This window comes from Elaeis guineensis, chromosome 5 (genome assembly GCF_000442705.2).
Source record: "Elaeis guineensis isolate ETL-2024a chromosome 5, EG11, whole genome shotgun sequence".
NCBI classification, from domain to species: Eukaryota; Viridiplantae; Streptophyta; class Magnoliopsida; order Arecales; family Arecaceae; genus Elaeis; species Elaeis guineensis.
The window spans coordinates 16909436-16921903 of record NC_025997.2 but is presented as its reverse complement, the minus strand read 5'-3'; the positions used below and the strand labels follow the sequence as shown (position 1 = coordinate 16921903).

Sequence of the window (12468 nt, the reverse complement as noted above, 5' to 3'; positions counted from 1 at the left end):
AGAGATATATCTATTTAAAAATCCTGCAAATTTATATTGAGAAACATAATAATGCTAACAAACCTGATCTAAAACATTTCCATGAGTATCTTGGATAAGGGGGCGATAATCTCCAAGGAAAAACTGTAACAACAGAAGATAATGAGTACCATAGTCTTGCATGCATGATACTAAAAGAATATATCAGCTGATATCATGTTTATACCTGATCGTATTTCGCATCCTTCTGAGACTCCCCTTGCCCAGTGGCGATTATAAATATTTGTCCAACTTCATCTGAGAGAACAATTGATGTCCCATCCCTGGGTTAAAATAGAAAAGGACAAAAGTCAAACCTCACAATTAAGCAGCATATGTTAAAATAACTGATTATGAGACTGCCCGCAATAATTAAATTGATATTAACATATTTATTCCACAACAAAATGGCTGACGTAACACCAGAAAAGCAAATGAAAAATAAAATTAAATAATTTAAATCCAATGTTCGAAATAAACCAAAGGGAACCAAGAGCACTTCTCTTTCTGCTGACCACTAAACCAGTCATTACAGGACAAATTCAGTACTTAATAAATCTAATTAACATATAAAAATACAAAGCAATTGCAACTAGACTACTCAACAAATATTGCACCATTAACTTCCCGATTCATTTAACTGAACTTTAATGATGGCTCAAGCTTTAATTACTGATAACTGATGAAAGGATAGTAATTTTATATATGAATATCTAGTTCAACATTTAAGCTCGAATAAGCATCTATATGATGGTTGAGGGAGGTCAGATCACAGATGACTGCAACAACTAACTAAAATTATACCCCAAAAAATGGTAATTTTATATATGAATATCTAGTTCAACATTTAAGCTCGAAGAAGCATCTATATGATGGTTGGGGGAGGTCAAATCACAGATGACTACAACAACTAAAATTATACCCCAAAAAAAACATGTAACAGCTGCAGGAAGTTTCCATAACATCTTCACTTCTCTCCAAAATAATTGACAAATCATCATCATGTTACCCTTTTCTCCTATCGTAGTTATTATCAATGTTGTTAAAGGCTTTAGGCGCAAGGGGTCCCTAGAGCCTAAGCGCAAGGCACAGGCATGCGCCTGAGAGAAGTCAGGCACCAAAAACAGAAAAACAAAAAACTACTATAGGCAAGAATTCAAGCAAGTAAAAAGTAGCACCCTATTATTAAAGTAACAAACAGAAAAAGATCTAGCTATAGGCAAGAAGTCCAGCATGTAAAAACTAGCTCTAATCCAAAAATAATCAAATAAGTGCTTTCTAAATTTCTTATTGGCTAATCCTCATCATCATTATCATCAAGCAACCAGCTTCATCATTTTCTTCTTGTTCTTCTCCAATATCTTTCTCATACTCATCATCTGTCTCCTCCTCTGATTCATCTACAAGCTGCACTTGGGATAGTCTACTAGACTTTGACCTTGATAATAAAGCTGAAGCTCCCTCTTTAAAAAATGTTTTCACACTAACTCTAGTACAATAAGCAGACTCATAGGCTCCAGAAGCTTCAGCAACAAGATCCCACGTCAAACCATCATCACTATCACTCGATACTTGTTCTTGTTCATCATTCCCATCTGTATGAACACACTTCATTCTTCCAGTCAACCACTCATTGCAATCATCAATATCTTTTAATGATATAAGGTTATGTGATTTTGTCTACTATATCGATGCATCAATGCCCGATTAATGATGTTTTCTCTGTTTAATGCTTTTTTCACTGTAGCAGAATGGAGAATAGTGTAAGAAGAAGAAAAAGAAGAAGGAGAAGAAGAAGAATAACAAGACTAAAAGGTTAGGAAGCAAACTAATGTACTCTATTATGCTCTGTTTTCTGGTCAAAAAATAGAGCACAACAGAGCATGTCAGAAGAAGAAGAAAAGTAAGAAGAAGAGGAGGAGGAGGATTGGAGGAGAGATGACTTAAATGGTGTTAGGCAATGAGATGAGATGGAGGTAGTTCTTATGCAACGAGACGAGATGGAGTCTGATGGAGATGCTTCGGCTTTTGCCTTCTGATTTTTTTAGGCTATTCCAAGAGCCTCATGTAGGTTTTTAAAGTCCGTTTGACTTTCAATGATGCCTTTCTAATCTCTATTTAGTATAATTAACCTTTTCTATGTACCATAACTAACATTTCCTATTTCTTAGAAACTAAAAATTAATACTTGCTGGAATCCTATGCCTCTTGGGCACCTCATTGCACATCTGAACAATGAAAAGGCATGCGCCTGAGGGCTGTCGCCTCGCCTAGGGAGTATAGAGGCGATGGCCCTTGCATCTAGCGCCTTTAATAACGCTGGTTATTATATCTCTTCTTTTCTGTTAATTATGACATATGTATCCATGCTCAAGCATAGGATTTAACCTTATACAAATCACACAAAAAATGACCATGGAGATCTAAATTGATGAGAGTTATTGAACTATGGATTGTGTGTGTGAGAATGATACCTTCACTCAACAAAGATGCTGGCAACTTGTGTTTGTCAGTGTATTATGCATGTGGGTAGACAAAATTAAAAAGTTATTGAAAATACATGTTGAGCAAAAAAAGTAAAATAATGCCAATGGAACCTGAACACCAAAAAATGATTATCTTCCAGTTTTGAGAGGCTATATGCATTAAAATTATCATTATAAATAGTATAAATCATCTTCCATATTGTTTTTACAGACGGGCAAAGTTTTGAAAGAAAAAATAGGATATATTTTGACAAGAAACACAAGGAGAATGCAAGAGATGCAAAGAACTTCAGATCCTTGGAGTGTCTCTAATGCCATGACCACTACCATAACGCGACATCGCGGCCACTCACAATAACAGAAAATGAGTATGGGTTCTGAATGTCATTACATACTTATCCATCTCTATTGCTGTTGTAACTTGTAACAGGAAATAAAGGTTAGTAGATGAATGCTGATGACCAAAGATTCAGCTTATGAGAAGGTGGATAGAAAACCTAATATAAAGAACCATCCAGGCAAAAGGATTCAGGTACTCTTCAAGAAAACAGACAAAGGTAGAAAGATCATTATCAAGCACACTAAATTCCCAATATTATTAGCCCACAAAAATCTAAATGTTTTTATGGACAGCCAGAGCAGACAACCTTATGGAAAGAAGAACCCTCCAAGCAAAGGGATTTAGGTACTCTTCAAGAAAAACAGGCGAGTGTTGAAAGATCATTATTAAGTACACTAAGGTCCCAAGAATATTAACCCACAAAAATCTCCAACTGGTTTTATGGACAGCATGATTTGATCAGTACTCAGCAAGTAAGAGGCTGTTGAGAGACAGATGATTCTAAATACAAAATTATTTCTAAGAAATTCAGAAACCCAGTATATCATGAAACATAAGAAAGAAAAGAAAAAAAGAATCGTCTAGACTACTATTGTTCCTAAGTAATGAGTGTTTTATTTTTGAAGGCAATAAAACTTCTATACTTAATTGATCCATCAAACTGGACAAATCCACTTCCTGGAACAAACCAATCATACCAAGGGAGTTGTCTTCAAGTATAGGTAATCAAAGAAAATGAACTCGAATAGGCTTTTATGTCCTAAATTTGGAACTTAAGCCATAGGGTGACAAGGGTCAAGATCACATTCATCACGAAAATTGTACAATTACCGGGGCCCATATAAAAATAAGGCCATCTGCCTGAATTCAACTGAAAGAGCTCTTATGGATTTGAAGATTGTTTTTGTCATCATGATATATAGCTTGGTAGAGGAAGGGAAGACAAAACAGGACCTCCATGAAAATAATCTCAAAAGCAATAATGGATGTGATAGTCACTGTTATCATTCTAAATATGGCTTCATCTTTGGGGACAGTCCAATGTTAGCACTGCATCTTCCTTCATGTGTTTGTCACCATACAGCAAGCCACACACTGGTTCATTCTGGGCAACCCAAAAAAAAAACTCACTCCAAACTTAATCTTGAGATGCTCCGAATTCCTATAAGTCACAACTTGTTGAAAGAATGACAGAGTATTCAAATAAGCAAGCTATGGTAAAATCAAAATTTTACACTAAAATAAAACATACCAATGAAGTCATTACAAGTAACAATTCAAGTATGAAATGTTTGAATGTATGAGGTTCTTCTCATCAACAAAGATAATATATATATATATATATATATATATATATATATATATATATATATATATATATATATATATATATATATATATATATATATATATATATATATATATATATATAAATAATGCAGCTAACTTACGGAGAGAACTTTCCATCAACCAACTTAAAGCGTCCAGTTTCATAGATCTGTACTGGTGTGCCCTCCCATATCTAAAAGGAACAATTAGCAAGGGATTCAACACATGAAGAATTATGAAATTACACAATAATATGAAAGACCATCTCAGAAACTCACATCCCAGATGATCGTCTTTCCATCATACCCAGCACTCATAGCTATCCGAGGATTGAAAGGATGCACATCCAAGACAAATGTCTGTAAAAAACAATAAGGAACATAAAAGAATGAAATCTTTCAACAAGATCTCCTTTAGCACATCTTATAGAATGAGCACTAATCAACAGTCACTTTGGCACTTAAGTAATCCACATGTTGAAGACAATAATTACGCCAGGTCAGGATGGGAAAACAGGTGGGAGAATGCTTTTATACAGTAAAGATCTATTCATTCTTTGAAGTGCATAAAATTGGCAAGCTTTGAGGGAGTATATGGAAAGCAGATGGGTGAAGCTAAATCCAACATTTTTCTGATGCTGCATATCAGAAATGGTTGATGTCATTATCAAACTAAGGAACTCATGGGATCCCAAGTGTGTGCTCATCTATTTAGCAAATTTACCATTCAAATCTGTTACACAGTTTATTAAGGTTGAAACTCTCATTGATACACAAGAAACAAGAGAGAGTTGCAGTCTACACATGAAAAAGCTTGCTGGTAGAACAGACTTTAGTATCAGCTTTTTTAAGAACCGATGGTGTAGTGCTCAGATATATATGAGATGGAGCCCCTTCAAAAACCAAATCAGGCCATGACAAAAGGTATAAGAAGCCGACTTTCAATAAATATCATTCAACAGATGAAATGGCAACGATATGTAAAGAAATACAGAGTTTCTGCTAGGTCTTATTATAAGTTTCCATTTTCATAAGAAATAAAAAAGCAAGCTCGCAACTATCTTTCATTTAGCAATGTCACTATAGAACAATTACGTCAACAATGCTACTTTGCTAGTTATCAATTATAATCTGATAATATTTTCATTAATGTGGTCCACAAACGCATCATTAAGTTTTTGGTAGACTTGCTCAGGAAATATCTGACGTCCAGTCAAAACCCATGGTCATGAATATATCCCGAGATAATATTTCAGCATCTCCAATCTAATAAAAATAAGACAAACATATATAGATATTGCCTGCTGGGGAAAAAAAAAATCCAAGGATGCTTAGAGGTGCCAATATCGTGTTGTTTAATTTTTGCATTCTGAACAGAAGTGCAAAATAAGCTTTTAAAAAGTAATAATAAGTGCAGAAAAGTATGTTGTTTGAACCATACTGCTGAGACATGAAAACATGACAGCACATAGGAAGACTGTAGCATAAGAGAAAAATTGATAATTAACTGTGGCATAACACAAAATGAGTCAGATTATTGGCTGGTAAGGGGAAAAAGTTTCTGTGAAAGAGAACCAGTCAAGATGGCAAGATCAAGCACACGGAGAATAACCATATAAAACATGTTATCCATCTAAGCATAGGCCAGAGACAATCTTGGTGAAAAGGGAATCTCCAATACAAGTGGAAGGCTGAAAGAAATATACCCATGAAGACTACGGTGGAACAAAAAGAAGAGATGTGAGGATACTTCTCATTTTAAGGAATTGGGCTCGGAGTATAACTAATCAAGTAGCATCAAGAAACATGAAATAGCTGGATTCTTAATTTTAAAGACCAATGGTTGATGGATGCATGTTATAATTAGACTGAATATGCATTAGTTAAGGTTATCACGTTATAAAGAATGCAAAACCTTCAAGGTTATCACATTCAAGTGAAATCTGACTCGGCCATGAACTACAGTAATATTTGTGGGGGATCTCTTTCTTCATATCCTTCACATGATATCCAAAATATTTTTCTTCTCCCTCATGTATCAATACACCCAACTATTTGTATGACAACAAGCCAATGACATTTTTTTCCTTTTTGAGTAAAAGAGTCAAAAACCTCTTTGGTGAGGTCATATATGTCCACTTCCATCACATCTTTCTCAGACAGACCCTGCATAAATTACCTTTCTAAGTGGCAGCACAAACCATCCACCCAACTACCTCCTCCCACCAGGATCAGAACCACCAATCAACAACTCCATCCACTCATATATTGTAATAGTTTCCTCATCAGTCTAAACTAAACTCACATGTACTGCAACTTGTAAGTGCTCACTGAACCTAGAATTTTCCAGATTTATTAAGAATATGAATTCTAAACTGTAATGCTCTTACTGTACGCAGAAAACAGGGTTTGTGGAACAGTAATTTTGTAGGATCCAGTAAAGATAAGTTAATTCACGAAAACACGGAAAGATTATTACCCCATGCATAATATATTACCTATCTAAATTAACCATTTTTTTTTCTATTTTTTGCCACAAAATAATTGCTTCTGCATATGGTACAGATCAACAATTGCTGAACCAACCCGAACCAGGTGGTTCAGCCCATACCAAATCAAACCAATGCCAAGTTGGGATGATTTAGCAACTTGGGTCAACTCAGTTATAATATCATGCACCCCCTCCAAAAATCAATGATTTGAGAGCTCTCTCTCTCTCTCTCTCCCCCCCTCCCCCAACCAAAAAATTAAAAAAAAAAAAAGAGGGGGCACCACTTGCTCCCCCTCTTCAATGCTACAGTGCCATCACCGCTAAGCCTCCCCCCTCCATCTTTCTCTCCATAGGGTGTTGCTCACTACCCTCTCTTCGATGCCGCAACACCGTCACTGGTAAGCCTCCTGTCCCCCTCTCTATCCCCTCCTTCCCCCCTCTCCCTCACTTCATCCCTCTCTCCTCTCTTTCCTTGTTTCTGTATGCCCCGGCACAGCACTGTTTGAACCAATACTATACCATGCCAGTCACCCGTCGATGGGAGCCCCAATACTGGTTTGGCAAACCTATAGATTCAATGTTGGTTGGTGCCAGTCCATGGCAACCAAGCTGAATGGTGATAGATCAGGGCCCTCATTGGGCACAACAATGCCTCAATACCCTAAGATAAGCAACGTATTCACCCTTGGTGGTTCAGCTCAGATTACTACAACTAAGGTACTGCTTGGAACTAAGCCAAAAAGGCTCTCTTTTGTTTCTTTTTACCTGAATGGCCTTGCAGTCATGCAGGCTATTGGGTCCACCATCACCAAACCAGCACTTGAATCCTTGATTTTTAGGGATAGATTCTTCATATCTTTAGTCTACCTTCATATGACCTAAGAGTTGAAATCCACGCATTGGATTCACAATTTTCAAAGTTATGACACAAAGGAATCAGCCTATTGATATGTTCAAATAAATATATAATATATACTACACCAAATGTCAGAAAATAGCATACATGGTGCATGTAAAAGAAACACTGTAATTTTAAACTTGCTGCATTTCAAAACTGTTCACTTTATCATCAGCTTCAGGGAACCTCAAAGAGTGCTAAGATAAATGGCTAGTGAGAAAGTTACCAGCCCCCAAAATTATCTCCCTGCAATATTCCATATTACAATTATATGAGGGGGTAACTCAAAATTCAACCTAGAGGTGGCATCATTTCCTAAAGCACAAAAACAGGCAATTGCCACAATCATCCTACGACGTTTGTCTTCTTAAAAAAAAAAATAGGTGATTAAGAACTTGGAGAAAATGCCACCATAAAAAGTTGGATCATGCTACTATGATATTGCATGAAACTCACATGCCATCATGTCATTATGCAGTGCCATCATCCTAGTATCACATGCAGTTGCCATTACATCAACATGTAATATCAGAATGCGGGAATCATTAGCAGCAGCTGCTCATGGAACATGCCCAATTCCCACATCATTAAGCTGCTTGCCGTGCAGCCACACAATCACTTGGAGACATTATCCCTATCATTACAAAGTAATTCACTTTATTGCCTCGTCATGGAAGAGACTATGGGAGGAAAGATCCTCCCTCCCACTCTCCAAAAAATGTGCAATCAAGTAGAAAGCCAACTGCCTAGGGCTGGAACTAGGCTCGAGCCGGCCCGATCGGGCTAGACCCGAAATAGTTCAGACTGGGCTTGGGCTCAATTATAAAGCCCGTTTGTCTTACAGGTGGGGATCGGGTATACATTTGGCCCGGCCCGGGCCCGAGCTCGGCCCGAAGTCCAGACTGATTAGGAGTCGGGCCTGGGTCCGCAATCCAGCCCGATTAGGACCCAAATCCTACAATGAATAACACGCCATGTTACCCCTTGAATTTCACAAATTCCCGATTGTAAGCTATCCACCGTGCATATGCTCCGAGATTTACCTTTGTTGATGCGGACCTAGCTCCTTTTCTCGTGAGTCACAACCCTTCCAGAGGTTTCTCCTCCAGGCCGCTGCCTCCTCCACGGCCTTCCGTGGGGCAGCGGCGGCCTCCAACCAGTATCCCTAATGCTCCTCTGGCTCTGGACACGCCGCCTCCTCGCGCTCCTAGATCGCCTTCCCCTCCTCCGACGGTGCCACCGCCTCCAACTAGGCTCCCTTGGATCGCCTTCCCCTCCTTCGATGGTGCCACTACCTCCAACCAGGCTCCCTTCTGCTCATCTAGTCCTCATCATGCAATAGCCACTGCCAGGGATGGAACAATTCGGAACCCAATAGGCCTTAGCAAAGACCCAGTGGTGGTCGATGGCGGTCGTCATCAGAGACCCAGTAGGCTTGAGCGACCTCGTCCATCAGAGAGGAGCACCAGAGTAGGGGCTGGGGATTGGGCGATGGGCTTAGAAGTTTTTTTTTTTATATTTTTTGAAAAGAGGGAAGAAGCTGGTGCGGGCTATGTGGCTAAAAATCGGACTGGCCTAATTGGGTTCCGACCGACTTGGGCCCGGGCTCGGGTCGAGCTCGAGCCTGAATTTTTCAAAAACTTTCGAACCTAAGCCTGGCCTGAAGCTGGAAAAAATATTTCGGGCTGGGGCCGAGCCCACTTGCAGCCCTACAACTGCCTCATTCAAATGCTCCCATGATAAGAAGATTAAGCAACCATCATTCACCTGAAGACAAATCTCCACTAATAAATCTTTCTAAAATGTAAAAACCCTTTCAGTGTAACAAGGCAATCATGCTTACTACCAAATTATCACCAACTCGGCCCCCCGCAGCCCCACCCGCCCCCCGCCCCCCCCCAAAAAAAAAAAACCCAAAAAAAGGGAAGGAAAAAACAAAAGGAAGAAAAGAAGAGCTTGAGTTTGATACGAACTTTAAGTCACATTCAGACAAATGTTGGCAATGTCACGGAGTGCTGCATGAAGGTGTATGTGTATGTCCAAGCATGCGTGCATGTGAGCAAGAGGCTAAAAGAGATCTAATGGCTTAACCTAACAGAAAGACTATATCACTATAAGAATGTAAATGTGTTGTTAACAAGAATTCAGGTGGTATATCTATCACTGGATACAATGCTAAGAAACATATCAACATGAAGCACTACAATATTGAAAGACTTACTGATTCACTATGGCCAATCAATGAATGAACTAAACTGCCATCAGAAGCATTCCAAACACATATTCTGCAGTCTACAGAAACAATGATACAGTTAGAATATGATATAGGATAACCACGAAACAAAGCAATTCTTTAAAGCCTTCGTAATTGAAAACAAAATCCAAGAACATAACTGAAGAATGTTTATCAATGGAGAGGTCCTCAAACACAATAGATAATATAGAAATGCAACATGAAAAGCAATATCACCTAAATCCCCTTAAATCCAATTAAATATATCCAGATGGCAGATCCATATAATACCACAAAATCAGCACAACAGTATTGAATGTAATAAGATGTTTCATTTCTTGTGCATGGTTTTCCTAGCTTAAATTAGAAAACACGAGCATATCTCATAAGATTTGACTCATGAAGTAGTCCCTTTAAAACCATTGTTTGCCACAAATCAAACTACCCACCGTTGAATAGGTACAAATGCATCTTGAACTGACTGATGTGCATTCCTTATTTCCATTTGTAAATGCACTATGGCATCAAAATATGAAGACACTAATTGCCTGATCCCACAAGGAAAAGATACAGAAATATAAGATGGAAAAAAAGCACACAATCTAGGATCAAAATCACCAAGACAAACATGAAGCCCTAAGAAAAGTGGATTAGATTACACCAATGTAAAAACTAGATGTCATTTAAATTATGTAGATTGTATAAGATGATCACTATAGGGTTCTGATAGAATAAGATAATTATCTTTCACAACATGGCCATCTTCCATTTATTAGAAGGCTGGAGCACTGGTTAGGCCATTAGACCCATCTTTGCAGTCAAATATGCATGCTTAACTAATAATATTCAATAAATGAATGAGGTTTTAAATGCTCTTGGAAACATCTTTTCAGCCCTTAAAGACACATACAAAGAATACAGCATACTTACCCATGATAGCAGCAAGCACAAAGCGATTATCCAGGCTCCACACAATCATATTAACACCTCGAGGAGTTGGCTGAAATCTCTGACGTGGACCTCCACGAGGAGGTTGGGGAGGCATAGGTGGAGGAGGAACCTTAAGATGGTAAGCACGTGTCCAGCGCCCAACTTTTCCCTAAGATTAAAGAAAAAACTGAAATCTTATAGCATGGGAAATCCAAAAGATAGAAAATGTAACCTTTAGATATCTCTGTCTAATGCAAAAGCCATCTATACTGAAAAAGTCATAATAAGTGATCTCACTTTCAAGCAGGTGAAAGCATATAATTAAGGGAAAACAAAAGTTTCGATTTCTAATCAATGCACAATATCTAAGGATTCAGGTCTCAGTGAGACATCCCACGGGACACCGGGATGGGATACCATCCCATGTGTCGAGACAAGACCGTCCCGCTAGCGTCCCAATGTCCCGATCGAGATATCTTGGGACATCCTCTATCCCAAGTATCAGGACAGGATGGGATGGCAACACGTCCTATTCCATGAAAAAATCGGGACAGCCTCGTCCCATGAGATTTAAAACCTTGATCTTAACAAGCATAACCAACCAATGAATTAATAGATCTAGTTCCCAGGAATTAACAAGAATTGAAATTGGAAAGGTCCAATCATATAAAGAAATTATTAAACCAGAATGTCAACGATGAAACAATAGTAGAATGAATCAGATTACTATTAGCATGATCTGGCTGCTAAATGCTATCTTCTACAAGAAAAAAGATTTATAGACAGAAAAAGAAAAAGCCAAATCAGGAAAAAAGTTTCAATCTTACAAAACATAAAATGCTCTAAGAAAAAAAAGCTGGTGTCCTGCTCAAATGTCTACAAGAATATCTGTTTCCTTTTTTTCTACTAATAGTGAAACCAAACGTACTAATCCAACTAGAAGGAATAATAAGGAAACTAAGAAGTAACATTACTGAGTTAAATTGTGCTCACATGAGATCGTCGGGATCTTGGAATCCAAATAATTGCACTGCCATCACGGGAGCACGTGACAATGTTGTCATGGGTAAACCTACAAAAGTTAAATATTCCAAGGTTGAAAACAGGACTGAAAAGGAAGAGAAATTGGAGGGAAGATACCATGAAATAATTGACCAGATTTCCGATTACATAGGTATTTCACACAATTTCGGCAGGATTGTTTATCATATATTTCCACATGCATGCCTAATAAGTAGATTAAATGACAGCGACTCAAAAATGAGAGAAAGTAACCAGGAATTTTTGAACTTTGGAATATTATCCTCCTTTAGAATATCAGCTGTAGATGATCTAGAAGCCACAGCACAGCCACTGAATCAAGAGAAAGCAACCATGATCAGACTATATAAATAAGCAGAAAAATAAATGCTTTCCGACCCCGCCAACTAACCTGAATTGCACATAATTAACATCATTTTCATGACCCGATAAAAGATCCATCTCATGATTTGGTTGGTCAGAATCATCAGTGTTGCTCTTACAAGCATTCCAGACCTGCAACCACTAGGCTCATAAATGAAGTCTCACTACACGAGGAACTCAGTAGCCCCATATTGTGTATTCATTCCAATATTAACCAAGATAAAACCAAATTAGCATTGCAAACTTATTGACATTCATATTTAAGCATACCCTCGCATATGTGTCCGAGCTGCCAGTGACAAATACAGTTCCATTAGCATTGAATGCACAACATAAGATC

At 38.1% G+C, this 12468-nt stretch overlaps 1 protein-coding gene across 2 annotated transcripts in view; it reads right to left on the bottom strand.

The window, feature by feature from the left end:
- LOC140858105 (uncharacterized) overlaps positions 1-12468 on the bottom strand; it is a 36174-nt gene that overhangs the window by 7744 nt on the left and 15962 nt on the right. For both annotated transcript variants that reach the window (XM_073257660.1, XM_073257659.1), the window contains exons 9-18: positions 12399-12468; positions 12157-12260; positions 12000-12077; positions 11718-11796; positions 10725-10893; positions 9783-9853; positions 4452-4532; positions 4296-4366; positions 206-302; positions 64-123 (exon numbers count right to left, since the gene is read on the bottom strand). The exon at positions 12399-12468 is cut by the window's right edge and continues 46 nt beyond it. In XM_073257660.1, coding sequence (XP_073113761.1) covers positions 64-123; positions 206-302; positions 4296-4366; positions 4452-4532; positions 9783-9853; positions 10725-10893; positions 11718-11796; positions 12000-12077; positions 12157-12260; positions 12399-12468 — 880 coding nt within the window. The remainder of the gene's footprint in view (positions 1-63; positions 124-205; positions 303-4295; positions 4367-4451; positions 4533-9782; positions 9854-10724; positions 10894-11717; positions 11797-11999; positions 12078-12156; positions 12261-12398) is intronic.